At 32.3% G+C, this 21,808-nt stretch overlaps 1 protein-coding gene across 1 annotated transcript; it reads right to left on the minus strand.

The window, feature by feature from the left end:
* Nucleotides 1–17,310: 17,310 nt before the first annotated feature.
* On the minus strand, nt 17,311–21,184 carry LOC18038873 (plant UBX domain-containing protein 7). Its single transcript, XM_024182297.1, has 8 exons — nt 21,070–21,184; nt 20,285–20,412; nt 20,045–20,201; nt 19,586–19,663; nt 19,415–19,495; nt 18,295–18,435; nt 18,044–18,143; nt 17,311–17,628 (listed from the first exon to the last, which is right to left on the minus strand). Exons 1-8 carry the CDS (start codon nt 21,163–21,165, stop codon nt 17,621–17,623), a joined length of 789 nt encoding a protein of 262 aa, XP_024038065.1. The 5' UTR covers nt 21,166–21,184; the 3' UTR covers nt 17,311–17,620.
* Nucleotides 21,185–21,808: the final 624 nt, after the last annotated feature.

Here is a 21,808-nt window from a genome sequence, read left to right on the forward strand (position 1 = left end):
GTGTACCCAACCTCCTCTAAACTCTCCTATAGTTCCAAGCAACTTCTTACTCAACTCTTAAACAACAGTGAAACATCATTCAATTGCTTACTCTGTCATTTGACATACTTCTCTCTTGCTCACTTTTTTTTTTAACCCGCACAAATACACCACAAGCACTTTTATTTACCAAAAAAAATTATTTATATAAGATGTCTCGCTCTCATAATAATTACGAGGGAAGACATGTTAAGTTAGATAAGAAGTTTAATTTTGTTGAAATGGGAGAGGGAGTTCCAAATGAAGAAATTATTGCATCAAAATTAGATCCAAACAATTTAATTATTGTCCTAACTGAGCAATCTCCTCCTGCTTCTCAAGCAAGTCATAACGGTTCTACTTCTACCACTGTCAGTTTTACTTCTACCATCAAAATCGAATGACCGAGAACATTAATTTTTGGTCATGTTTTAGTTTGGAAAAATGTCTAAACAAAAAGGGTGAAATGACAGATGCAGTAGTGTGCAAATTTTGTCAAGCTATTTTAAGTGACATAAGGAAAGATGGAACCAGATATCTCAAACGACATACAAAAATCTGTCAAGCGAAATTAATTTTTAAGATCTAACACAAACCCAAATTTCACAAAAAGGTTTTGGACGTTTTGGTATTGTAACATCATTTAAATATTCATAACAAAACATGCGAGACAATTTTCTACGTATATTGCTGCTACAGAGCAACCTTTAATGTTTGTAAAAGATGAATGACTAATGAATATTTTGCAAAGGTATTTTTAGTCTCAACTTAAGAAAGTGTCTAAAAATACATTAAAATGTGATTTAACTAAATTTTTTTATGATATGAAAAAAAAAATCTTGATTAATCTTCTATTAATTTTATAGGTGTTATTTCAATTTCTTCTGATTGTTGGATTGATAATAATACAACTAGCTATTTTTGTGTGACTTGGCATTCTATTCATGAAATTAATGGCACATAAAGGTTGGAAAAAAATTGCTTGCATTTTGTGAATTAAAATATCCTCATGTTGATTTAGTAATTTAATCTGTCATAATGCTTGTTTCAAGAGAACATGAAATTACTGATAAATTTTTTAGCATATCATTTGATAATGCCTGAGGCAATACTACTACAATTGATATATTTTTGTGGAATATTTCTACTCTCATACTTACACCTAACTCAAAATTTTCTCATGTTATATGTATATGTCATATTACTAATATAATTGTTCAAGCTGTTATAACCCATATAAATCGTTATTTAGAAAAAATTACAACAACCATTTTATATATTAGAACACCTTCAAGACATCAACAATTTTTATATACATTGAAAATTTTTTGATTGAAAAAAGAGGATATTCAACCTTGACATGGAAATTCATTGGAATTCTATATATTTGATATTACTTTCTTGCCAAAGCTATTTTGAAGCAGTTTTAAGCTTTTACAATGGAAGAATAAATGATAAAGATTACCATATCACTGATTATGATTGAAATGTTGCATTTAAATTTTTGGATCTTTTAACGTATTTTATAAGGCTACTCATGCATCTTCTACTATTTATGAGCTTAATTCATGTAAAGTGTTAATTCATTTGTATAATATGAGTGATGCTTTTAAGATTTTTAGAGAAAATATTATATCTAGAAATATTCAAAAATTCCAAAAATATTGGAAAGGTTTCGCCACCAATTAACATTTGCAGCAGTGTTGGATCATATAATGAAGGAAATTAGTGCAAAAATTTTAGTTGATGGTATTACCAAAAATTTACAAAAAAGGACTTGATGCAAATTTTTATACAATTATGCCCTCTATGAATGAAATTTTTGAATTTTATTAAAACAAATTTAGATCAAGTATTACATATTCTAATATTCAACAAGCACTGACTTTTCATAAAAATTCAGCTCAACTTTTATTGCTCAAAGTAAGGGTATTGCTTCTGGTGTTAATACTAATTAGTAATGAATTGCAAAGGTTTTATACTATCAATCTTAAAATATTTAGTGACTGTTTCACAATTGTAAAATTTAGATATTTTAGAATTTTGGATAGATAAGACATATTGTTTTCCTATACAATTCATTATGAACCGTGATCTACTACCCCCTCCAGTTTTAATTGTATCATCTAAGTCAGCTTTTAATGCAAGTGGTAGAATTCTAGAAGAGTGTTGGTTGAATTTGTCATTAGAGACATTATCTTTTAGGGAGCCCTTAAGTTACATTTAATGTAACTTAACATTTGACTATTCTTAATGGGTTTGAAAGATTGGGGAGATGATGAAAGCTAAGTGCAACAAGATTGGCAAAATGCTTTAACTGAACAAATTCAAAGTTTGGATTTTGATTAAGAGGTAGTGGATCTAAATTATGCCTATTAGTGAACACCGGACATACCTTCAAATATTAGAGTCCCTCTTTCCTTGTAACTTTTTAGAATAAATTTTACGAGTAAAAAGGTCACGAATTTGCAAATGATATATAGCTTAGTAGTTGGAATGTACTGTTAACTGTAGTGATACATATTACACCTAATTTTATTAGAACTACTAATATTACACTTACACGTGAACTCTATTGCATGAAAATGTACACCTAATTTTATTAGAACTACTAATATTACACTTACACGTGAACTCTATTGCATGAAAATGCTACTTCTTATTTATCGTAAAACATATTTTGTTTATAATTTTCTTTTTTGTGTGTGTAAATGTGGATAACATTTCAATCACAAATGAAACATATCTCTTTTGACTAATTTATGATTTCATGAATGAAATACTAAAACTATAAAAGTTTAGATTTATCATTTATAAAATCATAATATCTACAATTAATTATTGACATAAAACAATTAGAATATTTTTTCTTAAAACTAAGACTGAAATGAATTTTAAAGAACCTATACTAATAAAATATATTAAAAAATTAAATTTTAAGTTATCCGTAAAATGATAACATTTTATATTTACTTTTATTAAAAAATCTTACTTTGATGTACTAGCATGCATGCTATTAATAGCCCAATGGCAGTGTGCTAGCCCATCAATAAAGCACGCTTATTATAGGCCTTCTTACATGCTGTACTTTATGCTATCTTTAATCATGTCATGTTTTTAAAGCTCACGTGCCTAAAATTCTCAGACTAGCCAGTATATCTATCGAGCCATGTCGTTCCCTACTAAAACATGCTTATGTTATGTCATGCCCGTGCTATACCATGTGTCGTGCTTGTGCCATGCCCATGCCCATGCCCATGCCATGTCATGTGCTATCTGGCCTATTGGTCATCTCTAGTTTATCCATTGGATAAGTAATCAAAATCAATTCAAATTTTTTTTTATAATTCTCTTTTTTTTTTTGTTGAATGAGTAATCAATTCAATTCAAACTTTTTTTTATAATTCTCTTTTTTTTTTGGGTTGAATGAGTAATCAATTCAATTCAAAAGTTTTTTTTATAAATTAATCAAAAAAATTAATTTTTGATCCGTGCAAGGCTTTTAAATTGTGTATAAATCAATTTCACTTTTATAGTCTTTGCAACTTGAATTGTGTGTTATGCAATTATATAGAGTTCCCAACAATGCAATTTGTAATAGAAAATAGTAAGCATTGTGTTTGTGTAGTCAAAATGTCAAATCGATACAATTCAATACTATTTCTTCATTTCTTTTAACTTTTCATTTATTTTTAAATAATTTAATAACTTTTTTCCTATCAACCACTCGCTTCCCTCCACGACCCCACAAAATTACAAAATTGACATATTTCACTAAATATATCGTACCTACTCAATTATTTCCACCTATCAATGTAACCAATTCAACTTTTGTCCTTTTAGAACTAACAAATAACTGTACATGCACACAAATAAACCATAACACTTCACACTTGTAAGTTGCGACTTATGAATATCATTAGAATATTAGAATTCTTCTTCTTTTGTTTTTTAAACCTTTGCTGCATTTCAAAATCACCATGATCCTCAAGAACACAATATGAATACAGAAGAACTTCAACACCTTCAAGAACACGGTCTCGATGCAGTAGACCTCAACATAACAGCAACAATACAAGGCTAAATCAGTTCAAAAGGCACCGTCTAAATGAATTTTTTCAACATTTTACTATAAGGAGGAAATAATAAATAATGGCTTGTATCGTCCTTACAAAGGAATGATCTTTGAGTGTAACTATTATCATCGAAAAATTTTCTATTCAGATATCCTTGGCATAGTGAATTTACCTCGAAATGTGTCAAATTGTTTAACACGCCACCAACACAGAATTAGCCTTATTTATCTACCATTTCTATAGTTGTGATTAATAAATATTATTTTATCATTAATAATCGATATTTCGTATTTTTATAGTTGTGATTTATTATAATAAGAATTTCTTACCTATGAGTTATGACTTGTTATAATTGATACCTCATAGTTGTAACATCTTGAAATTGTTATTTCAGGATTGTAATTTTAATTTTTATTAATCATTACCATAGTCCATGGAATTAGATTTATATATTCTTATTTTATAATTGATTATTACGAAATTAGATGACATAGTTTTGAAATTGTGTTAATAAAATGTTTATATTTTAATTTGAAGCTTGTGAGCATTCATGTTATTATGGACTATGATTTATGACTTCATGTAAGTTCAAGTTAACAATTAAATTATTATTATTATCATTATTATTATTATTAGTGCATGGGCTGATAGGCTTGAAAAAGCACGTTAGGCATGCCTTTTAAAGAAAAAAAAAGGTATCTTTCTTTTTTTTTTTTATGCATGGAATGCATGGGTTCATGTTGTAGGTCATGCTCGGCCTAAAAAGAATTGAGCACAGCACAACATGGCTTGTTCACATGGTGGGCCGTGCCGTGCCGACCCACGGGCCTTGTGGTCCTTACTTTGACGAGTCACACTATCATGGTACAACCCATTGCCCATCTCTACTTAGGATAAACTTTTTAAAACAGAGTACTTAGGTTAAGAACACCTTATAGGTTCCTAGATTCCAAGTATGCCAGATTCTATGAAAAATAACCTAAGATAAACCTCCTGGGTTCCTAGGATCCTAAGATCTTAAGAAGGACCTACTAGGATAAATCTTTCAAAGTTCTTCGGATACTAGGATCTTAGGACATACCACCTAAAATAAACCTCTGGAGTTTCAAGATTTTTAATATAAATCATCTAGGACAAACTTTATATGTTCTAAGGTTTTTAGAAGCTCAAGATCCTAAGGCGAACTACCTAAGATAAGCCTTTTAGGTTCTCAGTTTCCTAAGATCTAATATTTTACGACAGACCATTTTAGATAAACCTCTTAAATTCTGAGGTTTCTAAGATCTTAGGATCCTAAGGGAAATCACTTAAGACAAAACACGTGCAATAAACCTCCAAAGTTTCTGGAATCCTGGATAAAACACATGCAATAAACCTCTAAGGTTCTTAGAATCCTAGGATTCCAAGACAAATAACCTAGGATAAACCTCCTAGGTCTAAGGCTCTTAAGATTCCCCTAAGTTCTAAGGTTTCTAAACCCCGGGATCTTAGGAAAAATCTCATAGGCTCTAAGATTCCCAAGATCCTAAGAAAATCTATATAAGATAAACCTCATAGGTTCTAAGATTTTTATCCTAGGATACTATGACAAACAACCTACGATAAAAGTATTTCCTTCAAACTATTGTTTAGCTAAAGTGATTTGGAAGGTGAACTAAAGTATATTGGGAGGTGAGCTAAGTGTTATGAGTTTAGACTGATGTGAAGAGCTCAGTGGAGCTCGTGAGAGTTAATTTAGAAAGTTAGCATAAAGAGCTCAAAAGAACTCAGGTAATAACTTTAAGGGAAATTATCATTGCACCACATTTATTTTGTTTTATGTTCATCCAACTACTACAAAATTTTAACATGTACTTTACACCACATTGCTTTTCACATTTGTATTAACTAGTCACTTTGCATTAATACTATTAAATAATTTTAATAAAATAACAATTTTACCCCTAAATAAATTAAAAGACTATTTTATTTTATAAAAATTTTTAAAATTAAGAATTATAATCATAAAACTATCCCTAAATTTAAAAAAAAATCACAAATAGAGGTGCTCAATTGATTTTTACTAAATTTAGATTTTACAAAATTTTAATAATTATTTTTATTAAAAATTATAATTTTACAAACTTTTAATAAAAATAAATGAATTTATTTATTAAAAAATTCTAATTTTGTAAACTTTTATTGAAATAACTGAATTTATTTCTTAAAAGAATAAATCCTAAAATTTTAATAATTTAGGGGATTTTTATTAAATTGCAAAATTCCCAAAATTTTGCAATTATTTTTATAATTATAATTTTATATTAAAATAATTTTTATTAAAAATAAAAATTCTAATTTTGGGATTTATTTTTATTAAATTTAGGGATATTTTATCATTATATTTTTTTATTTTTTAAAGTTTTTATAAAATAAAATGGTCTTTTAATTTATTTGAGAGTAAAATTATTTAATAGTGTTAATACAAAAGTGGCTAGTTAATACAAATTTGAAAAAAAAAGGTAGTGCAAAGTACATGTTAAAATTTTGTAGTGGTTGAATGAACATAAGGCAAAATAAAGGTGGTGCAATGATAATTTTCCTAACTTTAAAGAGCTTAACCCAAGGAATTAGTGAAGCTTATAGAGGTAAGCTCATATATGAAATGCAATCAGGGCATGAAAACAATCATTGTAAAAAGAAAATAATCATCGAAAGAAGAAAATAAACATAAATAATGAAGAACACATAATATTTTATGTGGTTCTGCCTTTTATCTACATCTACCAGAGTAATCATCTCCAATCCATTGTGTATATGGAGTATTACATGATTACTTTACAATATCAACAAAACCTTATTAAAGGTTGTCTATAGTCAATAATAACATGAGAGAGATGTGGGTCTTATACAGGTTAGAGAGTTCATTAACAGAAAAATAAGGAAAATGCTTCTTTGAGAGACAAGATAGCCAATATCTCCCATAGAGATTTAAAAATAGAGGAAAAAATCTTTAAAATGGAGGGAAAAGAAGATGAAGCAACCTCTTCAACAAGTAGATATGGAAAAAAAAAGGTGGTTAAGGTTGGATGGAGTAGAAAAAGAGAAAGAGCGAGAGATCCTGTTTAAAATTAAACATGTCAAGATTAAATAGGAGTGCTCTTGAGGGTGTTTTGGTAATTTTGAACAGCCAATGAATTTTCATTATTTTCAAAAGTGAGTTTATTTTAATTTTTTTTCTTTTGTCCTTTAATGGTGACATCCATGAATAAAGGAGGCAATGAAACCTTTAACTTCCTTTTAGCCTCCATAGTTGTGCATGTGCCAGCCTCTTTGCTTTGTGGTCCTTCCATTACTTTTTAAAGGATAGCAAAAGACAGGTGACATGGTCTTTTACTATGGCTTTGGTCAAGGTATTTTTACTGTTATTGGCTCTTTATTCTTAACCTAAAAAATATATTGTATTCTTCTTATGATGGCACGCATGGTTCCCATGGTGGCTCTAACCACCAAAATTTAGATTCTGATAATATCCCTTGACGTTGGGCATACTTACTCAAATTGCCCTTAGGAAGCTTATCTTTTGACCTTTAAGAGCTATATTGCCATTCAATCAAATAAGCTGACTTCACTTTGCTGATTTTCTTTACCATGTTTCATCAATCGATTTGTCCTTATCAGCATCCAAATTTTCCCCTAATCACTAATAATTTTGTGATTGGTTTAACTTGTATTACTTCGACGGGCCGACATGTTTTATTCGAAATAATTGAGAGAATAGAATATGTGGACAAAGATAAAGAAGAGATTGATTACTAGAAAGGGGGATGTGGAGGCTTTAGGAAAGGCAACAACTTTGCTGTTGTCTTTAAGGCCATTAAAGAATAAGAGAAGACTCTTTGTATTAATTGAATTATGAGTATTAAAATTAGCGATAAGTGTTAAACATATCAGCTGTTGTCGTGTTCTCCTGTAGTCATGTTTATTTGACTTGTTTAGACTTCCAGTTGCTGAACTCTCCAATAACTAGACTTATTTGAATAAAATCCTCATTTCACTTTTTGACCCTCTACATTTCTTATTTTCAACAACTGCCACTTTACTCTTTCAAGTTTATTTATAGAAGCTGAAAAGTGTAGCACGTGTAAAGAAATCTAGATGCATAGTGATAGCTCCTCGAGGAGGACAGTTAAGCCATTCACTGTCTTTTGTTTTCTCAAGAAAAATTGAGTTGGGTACAATATACGAGACTTGGAGAGATTCAAACAACATCTCACCCATGTGATTATTCACTTCATTGATGCTCCAATTAGGATAACAATGAAAGTGTATGATGAAAGATAGTGTGAGTAGAATTCACAAGAAAAGATGGCTTATTACTTATGATAGGCTAATAATCGTCATCTTCAACAAGGTATTCAAAAATGGTTGGGCCAAAATAGTCCTTAGAGTCTGAAGATATTGCCCGTACATCAATCAAATATTTTAAGAAAAAAGAAGTAATAAACACTCATAAGAGATAAATGAAGACATGTTTAAATTCAGAGAGGCGGAGGAATGAGTTTTTCTTATAAGAGAAGGCCAAATGATGACTAATAATAATAATAATAATTTTATCGCCTTTTAACTTCTGTAAATCAACTTCAAATAGTTAAGGACACTTGTTGTAATAAGAAATGTGGAAGATTAAAAAGAAAAAAATAGATTTTAGTCAAATAAATCTAGCTGTTAGAGAGCGTAATAGTTGAAAGTTTGAAAAAGTCAAACAAGTACGATTGTAGAATTGTAGAAGAGCACGATAGTAGGAGAACATAACTATAGAAGATAAATTTAATTAAAAAAGTCTAGCTTCTGAATCCATTAGCTGAGTTGGTCGAAGCCTTATCCAGTTAAGTTTTATTCATAATTATTAAAATAAGAAGAATTTAGAAGCTCTAGAAACTCAATTTGAGTTTGAAAAAGAATAAGTGTTGGAAATAAATATTGACTCTATATAAAACTCTAGTCAACTGATCAAAATAACCAAAAGAAAGCGTTATTAAGAATTTAAGCTATATATATACTGGGACTTGAAAAGGTGATGTGGCATCACCATTTCTCATATTTATATATTCTCTATTATCTAATAAATAGAGAAAATTTCTTTTAGATTTAGCTTTTTATCTTCTCATAATTAATTTGATTGTTATTACACAATAACAATTGTGTAAATGTTTTAATGAGGCATATTCTTTGTAATGAACATCCAAGGGGAAGTGTTATGAATTTATTAAAATATATGTAGATGTTCATAACATATATCTCTTAGTCTCCTCACTATCTCCCATTAGTAACCTTTAGCTTCTCTATAACTCCCACTATCTTACAAGGAATTATAATCCATAATTTTTCATTAATTTCATGGAGTGATTATGTAACTATAAAAGGAGAGCTCATCTTTTTGTTTTGTACACACACAATTGGAATGAATAAAATCACTCTATAATATATTCTCTCATTTTATTCTTTATCTTGCGTTGCTTCTTTATTTGTATTGCTGGCTAATAGTTTTTTTTTTTGTTTTTTATAAGGTTGTCTCATCTTTAAAAAAATCAATTCATATTTTTTATCAGTTTCATCAAGTGTAAAGTAAAAAAAAATGATAATACTAAATTTTTTTTTTAAAGCTACGTGAAACGCGGTTCTATTTTCTAGTTGTATTATAAATAGAAAATTCTTAATAAGTAGGGAAGACACAAGCAAATAGCTAAACAAATTCTCTGTTACAATCTTTATACAACAGTAAAATTACTCTTTTTCTATTCTGATCCATATAAATTTTTTGTGTCTTATTTGTTAGAGCGCTCCACTTATTTATTTATCTAAAATCAATCATTATTTAAGCAATAAAGCACGAAAATGAATTAGCAACATCAATCACTTTAAAGTACTATGAAATTTTTAAAAAAATTGGCGCAAACACTGATAGGCAAAGCGGTAATAGAAAACATACCAAACAATTCGTAACATGGCCGGTCAGCTCGATTTTAATGAGTAAACAAGTGAGAATGTCAGCCGTGTTGAAGCCTTTAAAACCGGATCCATAAACCGCCGTACAGGCACCTATTTGGGAAAACACAAGCCAATTGCCCACCTGAGAAGTTCCGGGTGGCTAGTAAATAGCTTATCGTATGCATCCAACGTCGGTCCAAACACCGTCGAATTGTAGATCATACCCGTGCACGTACGATTGGAGGTGCAAGCGAGAGGCGTGCACTTAGCAATTGCATCTTCGCATAAGTGAAGGACCCAAATTTGCCATCATTAATCTAATACTCCCTTAATTCACCACGCACTTGATTCCCGATAATTTCTAGTGGCAGTAATTCGTTTCAGAAATAAGATTGCCCGGCGTCTTTTATGATTGAAGCAGCTTCTTGGAATTTCTTGTTAGGGCTAAACCCACCGCCAATGTTTGGCACGCATTTGATCAGTCAAGCCATGCCGAGCTGATGCTGCATCAAAAACTGCTTTAGCCGCTGATATGGCTCCATCAAATACACCGAAGTCTGTGGGCTCCGCTTCCTATATGGAACGAAACGCCCACGATGCTGAGCTGTGAAGCCAGAGCGGCTTTCAGCAGAGCTCCAATTTCCGCCAGATTTGCACCGCATTTGGAGTCCTGTGCCTGTGGGCACACTGCTTTACTATCATCCAGGGCTTTGATCCGGATCAACGAATTACATCTCGGGTGCCACTTCCCTTTAATTTCAGCCTGGCTCGCGTAGTCAAAGTTGGATCCAAGAGCCTGCACTTGACAGCATAATATGGATAGATCTTAGGAAGGTTGCAGCGCCATTTTTCGTAGAGAGAAGCAATAACGCCTAAGTCAAGTACGTAAAATGATCCATCCAACTCGCGATTGAAAATAATTAACTGCATTACTGCAGCCAATCCATTCTCGATTCTTTACGCCACCGTGATACTCACGCTCTTGCCACTAACTCCTAGCGCATTTAATATTGCTTGCAGGCGTGCGAGCTGTGCGACCTCCTGGCAGATGATGATATGATAGCTATGATGACTTTTATTTTCCCCAATGTCTCCAAACACAATGCCCGAATAGCTACAAGTGTAGGTTCTATTATGTTGATGCAAGAAGAGAATCAATTCCAGAATTGTGGTCGGACTCGCTCCACATTACAGATTTATGACCACGTTTTTCAAAAGGCCTCTTGTCTCTTCCTTAAGAATTTCTCCCCCTTCAACATTTAAGCACGAGATTCCAATACTAGGCTTATATTTTCTGAGCCTGACAATGATATTATATTTATACATATAAACAGAGCAGGGATCAATATTTTCTTTAAAATATCCTTAACTGTATAGTTATTAATATTTATTAAATTTAAGATGAATTAATAAATAAAATTTTTTTAAAAAAATTAATATTTTCTCTCATTCCATCCTAAAATCTTTCTGCATATTATATTTTCTCAATTCCTTTAGTGGTGCTCTCCCCCCCCCCCCCCCCCCCCCCTCCTTTGTTTTTTTAATCTCTAACCTTTTATTTGATTTTCTTCCTCAACTTTAAAAATTTCTTTACTCCCTCTAAATTCATCTCGCAACTCTTTATGGAAATGTCTGAAACCAGAGTCTGTATTCTCTAATCTTCTTTGAATAATCTTGTGTTTCTTTTTCACTCTCAATGTCTCTCTCTCTTTCTCTGGTCTCCATCCTTGGCTGTTTCACCTTCTTTCCTTTACTGAAATTACCTAACCGACAATTAGCACGTCATTTGCACACCTTGCTAGAAGCAGACAAATTGTAATTACTATTATATTATTAATTTTTTATCCATCTCTATTCTCATAGAGGTGTTCTGAATCCAATCCGATCCGCTCAATCCGTCTGATCCGTGAAAATTCGATCCGTGGATCCATGGATTAGATATGGATTGAAAATTTAAAAATCCGCAGTCAATGGATTGGATATGAATTTACTTCTGTAAATCCGTAAAAATCCGTGAATCTGCAAAATATATATATATATATATATATATATATATATTTTATTTAGTTAAAAAATTATTATAAATTTAATTAAAGAATATTATAAATGTGACATTACATAATTACATAAGCACTATAACATATCTTAGAGATTACCCAATAATAATATTAAATAAAAAATAATTAAATAATCAAATATACAAATAAAACTTGTAAAAATTGTAAAACAAAATAAAAGCAAAGTCACACGCACTAGGAAAAGCAAAGTAATATAATGCCAAGTTATCAACATTTGCAAAGTCACCCAAAAGCAAAGTAACATAACGCCAAGTCACCAACAATTTGCAAACAAAAAACCCTAAGCTTCCCCGCTGTCACACGCACTAGAAACACCCAATACTGGTTCGATACACTCTCGACACCGGTTTGAAGGACGTCGGCCGCGTGATTCCAGCGAGAGCAAGCCATCTTCTTCCCCGAGTCCATCGAGCCACTTCACAATCACTGGTTCCAGCCAAACAATTGCATTATCAAAACCTTCAAGATCGCCACCCGTACTTCTCCTGGTTCCCATCGTTGACGGCTCCATAATCACCACTTTTCGACAAGTGCAATAGCCCTGGTGAAGGATCAGACTGTGTATGGTTTCAGAAACTTCGCCATTTCAATTAATTGTGACTTTATTTGAACAATTAACTTCGGTATTATATTAATGTATTATTGTAACTTTATTTGAACAATTAATCTTAGTGTATTATATTTTGAAACTTTAAACGTATTATTGTAGCTTTATTTGAACAATTAATCTCGGTGTGCTATATTTTGAAACTTTGAATGTATTATTTTAGTTTTATTTAAACAATTAATTTGTTTAAATTTTATTCAATTTTAAATTTAATTGGTAGTAAAATTATTTTTATATAAGATTTTTTTTTTATAATTTCATTAGTTCATGGATTGGGGAGAACTAAAAATTTTTAATTCGAAAACTAATGCGCAAAATGGTGGATTGGATATGGATTAAGTTAAATCCGCATCCGATCCGTAGACGTATGGATTGGATATGAATTGAGTCAAATCCGCATCTGATCCGCAGATGTATGGATTGGATTTGGATTGAGTTTAATCAATCCGTGGATTGGATTGGATTGAAAAATTATAATCCGTAAAATTGTGGATCAGATATGGATTGATATCTAATTCGTAAAATCCGATCAGCGAACACCTCTATATTCTCACCATTATTTTTAAGTTTTGGGAAATGGCCAAAGAATTTCATCAAATTAGTTAATCCCCTTTTTTTTGCCAGACAGTTAATCACATGATCTTCCATTAGGCTATCATTAATTCAAGATCAAGAAGATATTCAAAAGACTATTTTTCGCACACATTATGGGCATTCTAAGTTTACAACGATGCCATTTGAGTTGATAAATGCACCTTATGGACTGAGAATTCAAGGATTTCTTGGACAAATTTTTTATTGTGGTCATAGATGACATTTTGGTATATTCCAAAAGTAAAGAAGATCATGAAGAGAATTTGAGGAAGGTCCTATAAATGCTAAGAAAAAAGTAACTTTATGCAAAATTCAAGAAGTGTTAATTTTGGTTGGATCGAATTTCATTCTTGGGATATATTGTCTCTTCGAAAGGAATCACAGTAAATCCATGCAAGATTGAAGCAGCGGTGAGTTGGCCTAGACCAGCTTCGTAGTTTCCTTGGTTTGGCTAGGTACTACAGAACATTAGTTACAGTATTTTTCAAGTTAGCTTCACCCTTAACGCAACTAAAAAGGAATAATGTCAAGTTTCAGTGGTCAAAAGAGTGTGAGTAGAGTTTCCAAGAATTGAAGCAGTGGCTAGTTCTAGCTCTAAGCCTCTAATAGTAACCATTCCTTCTAGATCTGGTGGATATGTAATTTACAGTGATGCTTATCTTAGGGATTCAGTTGTGCGTTGATGCAGAATGGGAAGGTTATAGTTTATGCCTCACGATAGCTTAAGAGTTTTGAGCAAAACTACCCTACTCATGATTTAAAACTGGTGACAGTAGTTTATACTCTTAAAATTTGGAGGCAGTATCTTTATGGGAAAAAGTGTGAAATATACACAAATCATAAAAGCGAAAGCCTTAAGTACTTCACACTGGATGAGTTAAATATAAGGCAAAGGTAGTGGCTTGAGATAGTCAAAGATTATAATTATATGATAAACTACCATCTAAGGAAAGCTAATGTTGTTGCAGATGCTTTCAGCAGGAAATCTTGAGAACATGTAGCTACACTTGTTATCTCTTAGAGATAGATTTTGCCAGATTTACAGAAGCTTGGCATTGAAGTGGTTGAAGCTGATAATGAAGCATATATAGCTACATAATCGATGCAACCTATTTTGATTGAAAGAATAAAGAGGCACAAAGTGGTAATGTATTCTTGTAGAAGATCATGGAGGAAATTCTTATGGGTAAACATTACGGTTTGAGAGAAGGCTTTGTGCCAAACATTCTTGGATATTTAAGACTTATATTATTTTATCATATTTAAATTAAGATATGTTATTGGATATGGGTCATTGGGCTCGAGAGCCCATTTATTTATGTCAACGAATCATGGTAAAAATATGAGTATAACATTAAATACAATTAAAATTTAACTAATTATACTGTTAACTAATCATTTATGTAATTTGTACCATAAAAATTATTTTAAAATCATAGTTATTTTTTTACAAAACCAAATAGGATATCTTCAAAGAAAATAAATTTAATACGAAAAATATACATTCGATGTCTTTTAGTAATTTTTAATACATCTAAACTTTTATTAAAATATCAAAACTATCGAAAAGTACTCATTATTATTTTCAACCGAACACAAAGTACTTTTTTGAGTAAGCATAAATTATAGAAAAGCATTGTGTATATCCAAAACGTTATTGGTACAACCCATGCAATTATTTTTTTAATTTATTGGCACGACTTGTGCACTCAGAGTTTTGAGTGTGCAGGTTTAATTCCCTGTTAGTTAAATTGAGGGGTAAATTTCTCCCCCCTTAGCATAGGTAGAACAAAAATCCTTCCAAAATTATTTGAAAGTAAAAATTCAGATTGTACTATATTAGATTTGTTGAAATAAGTAGAACAAATATCTCTTTAATATATGTGAAGGTAGAAATTCGAGTTATGTCGTATTGGACTTATCAAACGAAATCCCGATCTATTATTCGCTGTTAAGGGTCCATTAGCTGTTCGATCAATCCAACCACCCTAAAACCGCAGCTCTTGATGCAACTGATGACCAGAACGTGTTCAATACTCAATATGTTTGATCACAATTTCATCTACAATTTTTCCTTTTTACGAACGAGTGGGGTACATAAAATGTAATTAATTCAAAGAATTTTAGTGAGAACCTTTTTAACATTTTAAGCAATTGTATAAAGTAAAAACTAATTTTTTTTTAGATGATGTACAGATTAATAATGTGTTCAAAATATGTTTGGAACAAATAACCCCAACTTAGTGAATTACTATTATTTTTGAATTATTAATTTTACCTAGCACCATTGTCAACATTAAAAATTTCATCTCCATTACCCATCTTATTTTTCAATAAATTTAGTATGGTGGGGATGGAAAATCAATGGGGAATCCCCATATGGTGAATGATTTCCCATCCCTACCCCATTTCCCATTTACTTATTTTATAGTAGGTATGGATAAATGATTTCAATAAATTAAAAATTAAACATTAGAGACTTAAATAAAATCATTATCACATTATAAAATATTTAAATGATTTAAAAGATCTCTAAAAGGTTGAAACAATATCTTGAAATAATATCAAAATTAAAAAATATTTGAAGAGAGCATCACCCTAAGAGAGAAAAGAAAAAATAACAATGTTTTAGGGTTGAATAAGAATTATAATGTAAGATTTTTTTTTAGTTATAACATATTTATATTAGGTAAAAATAAAATAAAAATTCATTAATTAACATTGTAATTAATAAAACAAAAATCATTGAACAAAAAAAAATTCATATATAATAGGAATTGGAGTATATGGGACGGAGAGCACAAAATCAAACCCCACTCTATTAAAAATGCAGAAATTATTTTTCTCTCATTCTTCGTCTCATTCCCCAAAAATTATATAAAATATATCACATTTGGGGCGGGACCCATAGGGCTCCAAACCTATATAGGATTTATCCCTAAAACCAATACGCAAAATTTTGTCATCCCTAAAAACCAATACGCGAATGCGAGAAACGTAAGCCAAACAGCTTGGTGCAAGGATTCTCCAGAAATTAAAAGAAACGCGTTAAATAAAGCCTGACATTCGCAATCCCAGGTAACTGCGAATCTGCGATCATTGCATTGCCAAGCCCCGAATCCAGAAAGGTCAAATTTGCTTTCATAATCGAGAGACTTTGTAGTCCCTGACATAGTTTGTGTCAGAAGGAAAAGCCTTATGTTACCCATTTCAAGTTGAGAATGGCAAAAAGACCATAGCAGCCGCAGAACAAGGAAATCAAATCAGAAAGTAGACTCAGGTTCTCACTAATATTTTCAAGCTTATGGTACAATATGACTAAGAAAACAGCTCACGGAGGAACTCAAATTCAGATTATACCTATAATAAACATTTGGTCATGGTAGCCCAAATGACTTGATGGCTTTCTCTGACCTCGGTTATGCAAGGTAGCTAATGATAATGAAAACAGGATTATTTCAGATCATTACACATTTGGTTGAAGGGAGAAAATTCTAGAAAACAAACCGAGAACAGAAAAAGAGGCAGCTGAATGCACCAAGTGATATTTCTAAATTAACCAAAGAAGGAAAGCCCTCTCAATGGACAACTAATCGTTTTGATAGGGTTAAGATGCTGTGACAAGGGTTCAATTCAGGAGGCTCTCTAACACGTGCATAATTTCCAATATACAAGCTTAATTGAGAGCCAAATTGAGCCTAATTTAGCAGGAAGTCAGAAGGCAATATGAAAATGAGTTCAGACACGTCCCTAACCTCATAACATAATGTCCCCAAAAGAACTTCGTATGCGCCATATTATAAGCCATACTGAAGCATCATTTTCACCATTCATATTGAAGCAATCTCAACTGAAAACTATACAATGAATACAGAACCAGACATGCTAAATGCATACCCAAAACCTCAAAGAATATGAAATCATCAACCCTCATACTTAAGATGCAACATTCAGAATATTACTTGGCATAAGAAGTCGTGGAGAACTGATATTCAAATGAGAAATCTATAGAAACTAGTACAGGGGAAAACAAAGTACACATAAGAAAATATTATGCCTTTCAAATATCTTGCCTATATTGGATCTATAGGCAAGAAATGTCGATGCCTCTTACGGCCATCAGGGAGTCAGACTTCTACCCAACAAAGGGGCTTACCGCTTTCCATCAACATTGGGTTCTTCAGGAAGTGCAGGATATGCAGTCTCTTGAGTGGTGGATGTTGCCTCCTTGTCAGCACTGGTTACATCAGCATCACTGGGAGATACTCCAATTGTGTCTAGGGAGCTTTATGATGCACCAATTTTAAATACAGAGCTTCCAAATAAAATTTAGCCAACGTATGCACAATTGTAAAAGAATTCAATCTTTAAAAAAGTAACTTCTGATAATTTCCACAGACATTTTGCAGTTTTAGAAATATTTTCACCCAAATTACAAGTCAAGATGTCAGATTCAAAAATAAACTACAACTACTTCCAGCATAAAGACTTATCTTAAAAAAAGAAAGACGTTGATGAAAATTTTCTTCCTGAATAATCCCTAAGCTACATGGGCATTTTGCATCATAAATTGGAACAATAACTGAAATTTGTGCATTTTACAGTGAAACTATAATCGCCTTTTGCCAGTTCTCTATTTTCATTTTATTCGGAAGTTATATGCAACAATAACATGGCAGAAAAAAGCAATTGCAGTTTACCTTTAATATTTCGTTGAGGAGTTGTGGAACTTGCTCTTTGACGTTCAATAATGATAGTTGCACATTTCCTTGGGCTACGATCCATGAAAGGTAATAGCATCTAAAATTATAGACATGTTTACTAGCATCAGCAAGGCAAATACATTAACATATTCAATGTTACCTACCCCATCTGTTCGAAAGAGATTTGCAGTTACTAAACCACTTTAATTTGCTACAAGGATACAATGATATACATAGCTGGCAAATACCTCACCCAAAGGCTGTGGGTTAATCATTCCGCACCAAGAACAAATTTTTTGACCTGTGATAGGATCAATGACAAGCACTGCAGGAATAGAATCCATGTTATAGAAACTGCAAACTTTCCAGCCCTCGCTCGTATCATCATACTCCTAAAGCCACAAACCAAAATGAGTAGCATGAAGAAGATATTGATACAGAATTTCCACACCCGTGCCAAACAGCAATTAAAACCAGGATTAAAAAAGTTTAGAAACAACCAAGTATATTAGGAAGCTATTTGCTCTAGAAAAGATTCAAATAACTTGCCTTAAGTGCCACAGTAAACATTTTAGAGTTTTGACAAAGAATAAGCTGTACATCTCTAGATGTTCTTGATGTATAGTGGAAAAAATTATATGATTAATAAAATAATCAGGGTCATGGCAAAGGCAAGGTTATGTATCATGGTGAACTGATAGCCGAAAACAAAGAACCGGTTAGTGTCACTTTGCTGTATACAGATTAAGTGAACAGTAATAGGCATATTTCTGAAGTTCTTGGCTGCTATTACATGGTCTATAATGATGAATGTTAGTATTAAACTTTCAGGATTAAAGGTAAATCTTAAAGCGGGGAAAAAACACACCGGAGGATGGTTGAGAGGGTTGGAAGAAGAAAAATTTAACAGGAGAAAGTTTTGGATGAACAATTGTATACTTTTCTCCAACAGATGAAAAATAACATCAGTAAAAATTGAAAGTGTAAATGCATATTCACAAACTAGAACCATTCCCACACTAATAAGACAGATTCCCAAAACAAAGAAAATAAACATCTTCTGATGTGTGATTAACCTAATCAATCAACTAAGGGCCAAATAACTCCAGTTATACTTCGTATATGAATCAACTTACTCTTCAACTGCAGCTCAATTCAAGGGGGGAAAATAATCATATGACGCTACCTAAATGTACTATCTACGATTGACAGAAAAGCCCAGATCCAGGTAATGTGGGAACAAAGGGTACAAAATGCATACGACAGCACAGCAATTAATTTGAAGAGTGTTTTAGGCACGTCATATGAAGCATTCCATAAAGTTGTAGCATTCCAACAAGTAAACCCAATTCACCACAAGGAAAGAACAGTGTTTAAAGACATCCAGAAGATAAAGTTGCCACTAATAATTTGAGAAACAGCTTCATTTCCCCATGTATCCCGATTAAGCTGCAGACAACAAAATATATAACGAGAATAAGTAGTTTTAGCATAAAGAAATAGTTCAACTTTGGGAAGCCGAAAGAGACAAAGCATTACCATAAGAGAACTAAACTCCTTTGTAGATTGCAAGTTCACTAGGAGCCATTTGTCCTGAGCAAGGGCAGCATCTTTCGCCTGGATGCACAGAGATAGAGCTTCAACTTTAACTTTGGTTAAATAAAGCAGCAAGACAAACACAACATACTATCATCAAGCAATTGGACAAATTGACTGAACATCAAGTTCTGTACACTTCTGTATATCAGTTGAATAATTCAATAAAACTAGAGAACCTCAAATTTATTGGCAGTAGATGAAATTTTGTATAACTCCCCTCATTGGGAGCAGCAAATCATTGAAATCCTACATATATTAAAAAGCTATAAATACTTCTTAGCTAAGAGACTTAACAGTTAATGCTCAAAAATGGATTGTGGCCATTTTTAATAAAGTAAAACACATTAGTTCTATAATTCTAAATCAAATGGCAGGAAACTTAATGAGGAGCACAGATACCTTCTCAAATGAGCCATTGAACATCACATGAAATGGAGGACGGTATAAAGAAGCCAAAATATCATGTGAAGTGTCAGTTGTAGATGCATCATTATAAAAAAGATCCTTCGCATGAGGTGGAACACAGACCTCATATCCACCATCTTGTCCCCCAGTTCTGGGACATTAAATGAAAGCTGATGTTAAAGATAGATCTAGATAAACAAGAAGAAACCAGATGACTACAACAAATGTTCTTACACTAAATTCTGGTCAGGCCTTGAATTAGCATTCTCTGCAAGTGCAGAATATGAAGGGGGGACAGTTGCATCAGCCTCATTAACCGCAAAGAACAGCAGAATGGCTTCATCAAGCTTCCAACTTGTAGCCTGTTTTCCATAATATTCAACCATTGAGTTCTGAAAACATCTGAACGGATGCCTAACCCCGAAAAAAAACGTGCACAGTAAGAGGATAAAAAGTCCATAATAATATTTTCAATAAATGGAATTACCACTGGCAGTTGCACACCGAAGAATCCTTAATAGCCTTACTACCTATAACGGTGACTCAGGAACGAAGATTATGATAAAGAAAAAGATATAAAGCTTAAGTGAGCTGACTGAGTCATGTACGTAAATACCATAACAATTTAAAAGTTTTTCACAAATAAAAATTGTTAAATCGCAAGCCACTCTCAATCAGCGTAATATTAAAGAATGTACATAAAGAACGAACGAACCAAACAAGTTAAAATCAATTAACGATCAAAATTTCAGAACAATCCCAGTGGCAAGTCGCCAAATTAACATGCATAAAATAAATAAAACTTTGATCAGCAACACAGGCAGGCAAGGCGAGCAAGCAGTTAGCAAGGGCACAGAAAAAGAGTAAAAAAAAAAAAAAAATTTTAGTTCCATTATTTGGTTGGTCAAAGAATTTATATTTCTCTCCTAATTTTTTTTTTCTCACCCTCGTTTTCTCTCCTCTCTTCTTCTTATATTTTTTTTGTAAACCAAACATACCATAAGAGAATAAAAAAAGACCTGTAGGCATTCTATGGCAGTCACACCACTTGCGCCAACGGCGATCTCGAGGAAAGAAGATATCCTGCTCTCCTTGTCAATTGATTCTGATTCCATGCTTCGCAGAAAAGAAAACCTCGCCTTGCCTGCCGAATGCTGATTGTTGAATAAGTTAACGAATGCGGACTGAACCACGTTTAAATAACCGTTTGAAAACGTGACTTTTATTGCAACTACGCCGACATACGCTAATATATTGAAACAAGGAATCCAATAATAGTTAGGATTGGATTTCTTTCTATTTTGAATTTGATTGGCCACCCAGCAAAGATCTTCTCATTGAAGTGGAGATATTATCCTAATGAAACGACATAATTCTACACACAGGACATTGGAGGAGGAGGGTTCGTGTAGTTTGGGACTGAGGCTTACTTCAGTTCAATTATTATATTCCATCACACAGATAGTTCATCAAAAAGAAAGCTTAAGACTGAAACTTAAATTGTTTTAGAGATGTCCACGCTGCCATGGCTGCATTCTTCTCAACTTGCTTCTTGTTCTTGGCAGGTTCCCTGTAAATGTTATCCCAGCCAACTCTACGATCCCAGTAAAAACAGGCAGGTGTCCAAGGCCCGACCTGATTGTTGTGTATTGCGGCAATGGAGCTCCAACTCTTTGTGCAATTTCCTCATTCCTGTAATAGGTTCTTGTACGCCCCCGTCTCATCCTAAACACACAAAAAAAAACAATTGCCATCGCG

This window comes from Citrus clementina, unplaced genomic scaffold (genome assembly GCF_000493195.1).
Source record: "Citrus clementina cultivar Clemenules unplaced genomic scaffold, Citrus_clementina_v1.0 scaffold_6, whole genome shotgun sequence".
NCBI classification, from domain to species: domain Eukaryota; kingdom Viridiplantae; phylum Streptophyta; class Magnoliopsida; order Sapindales; family Rutaceae; genus Citrus; species Citrus x clementina.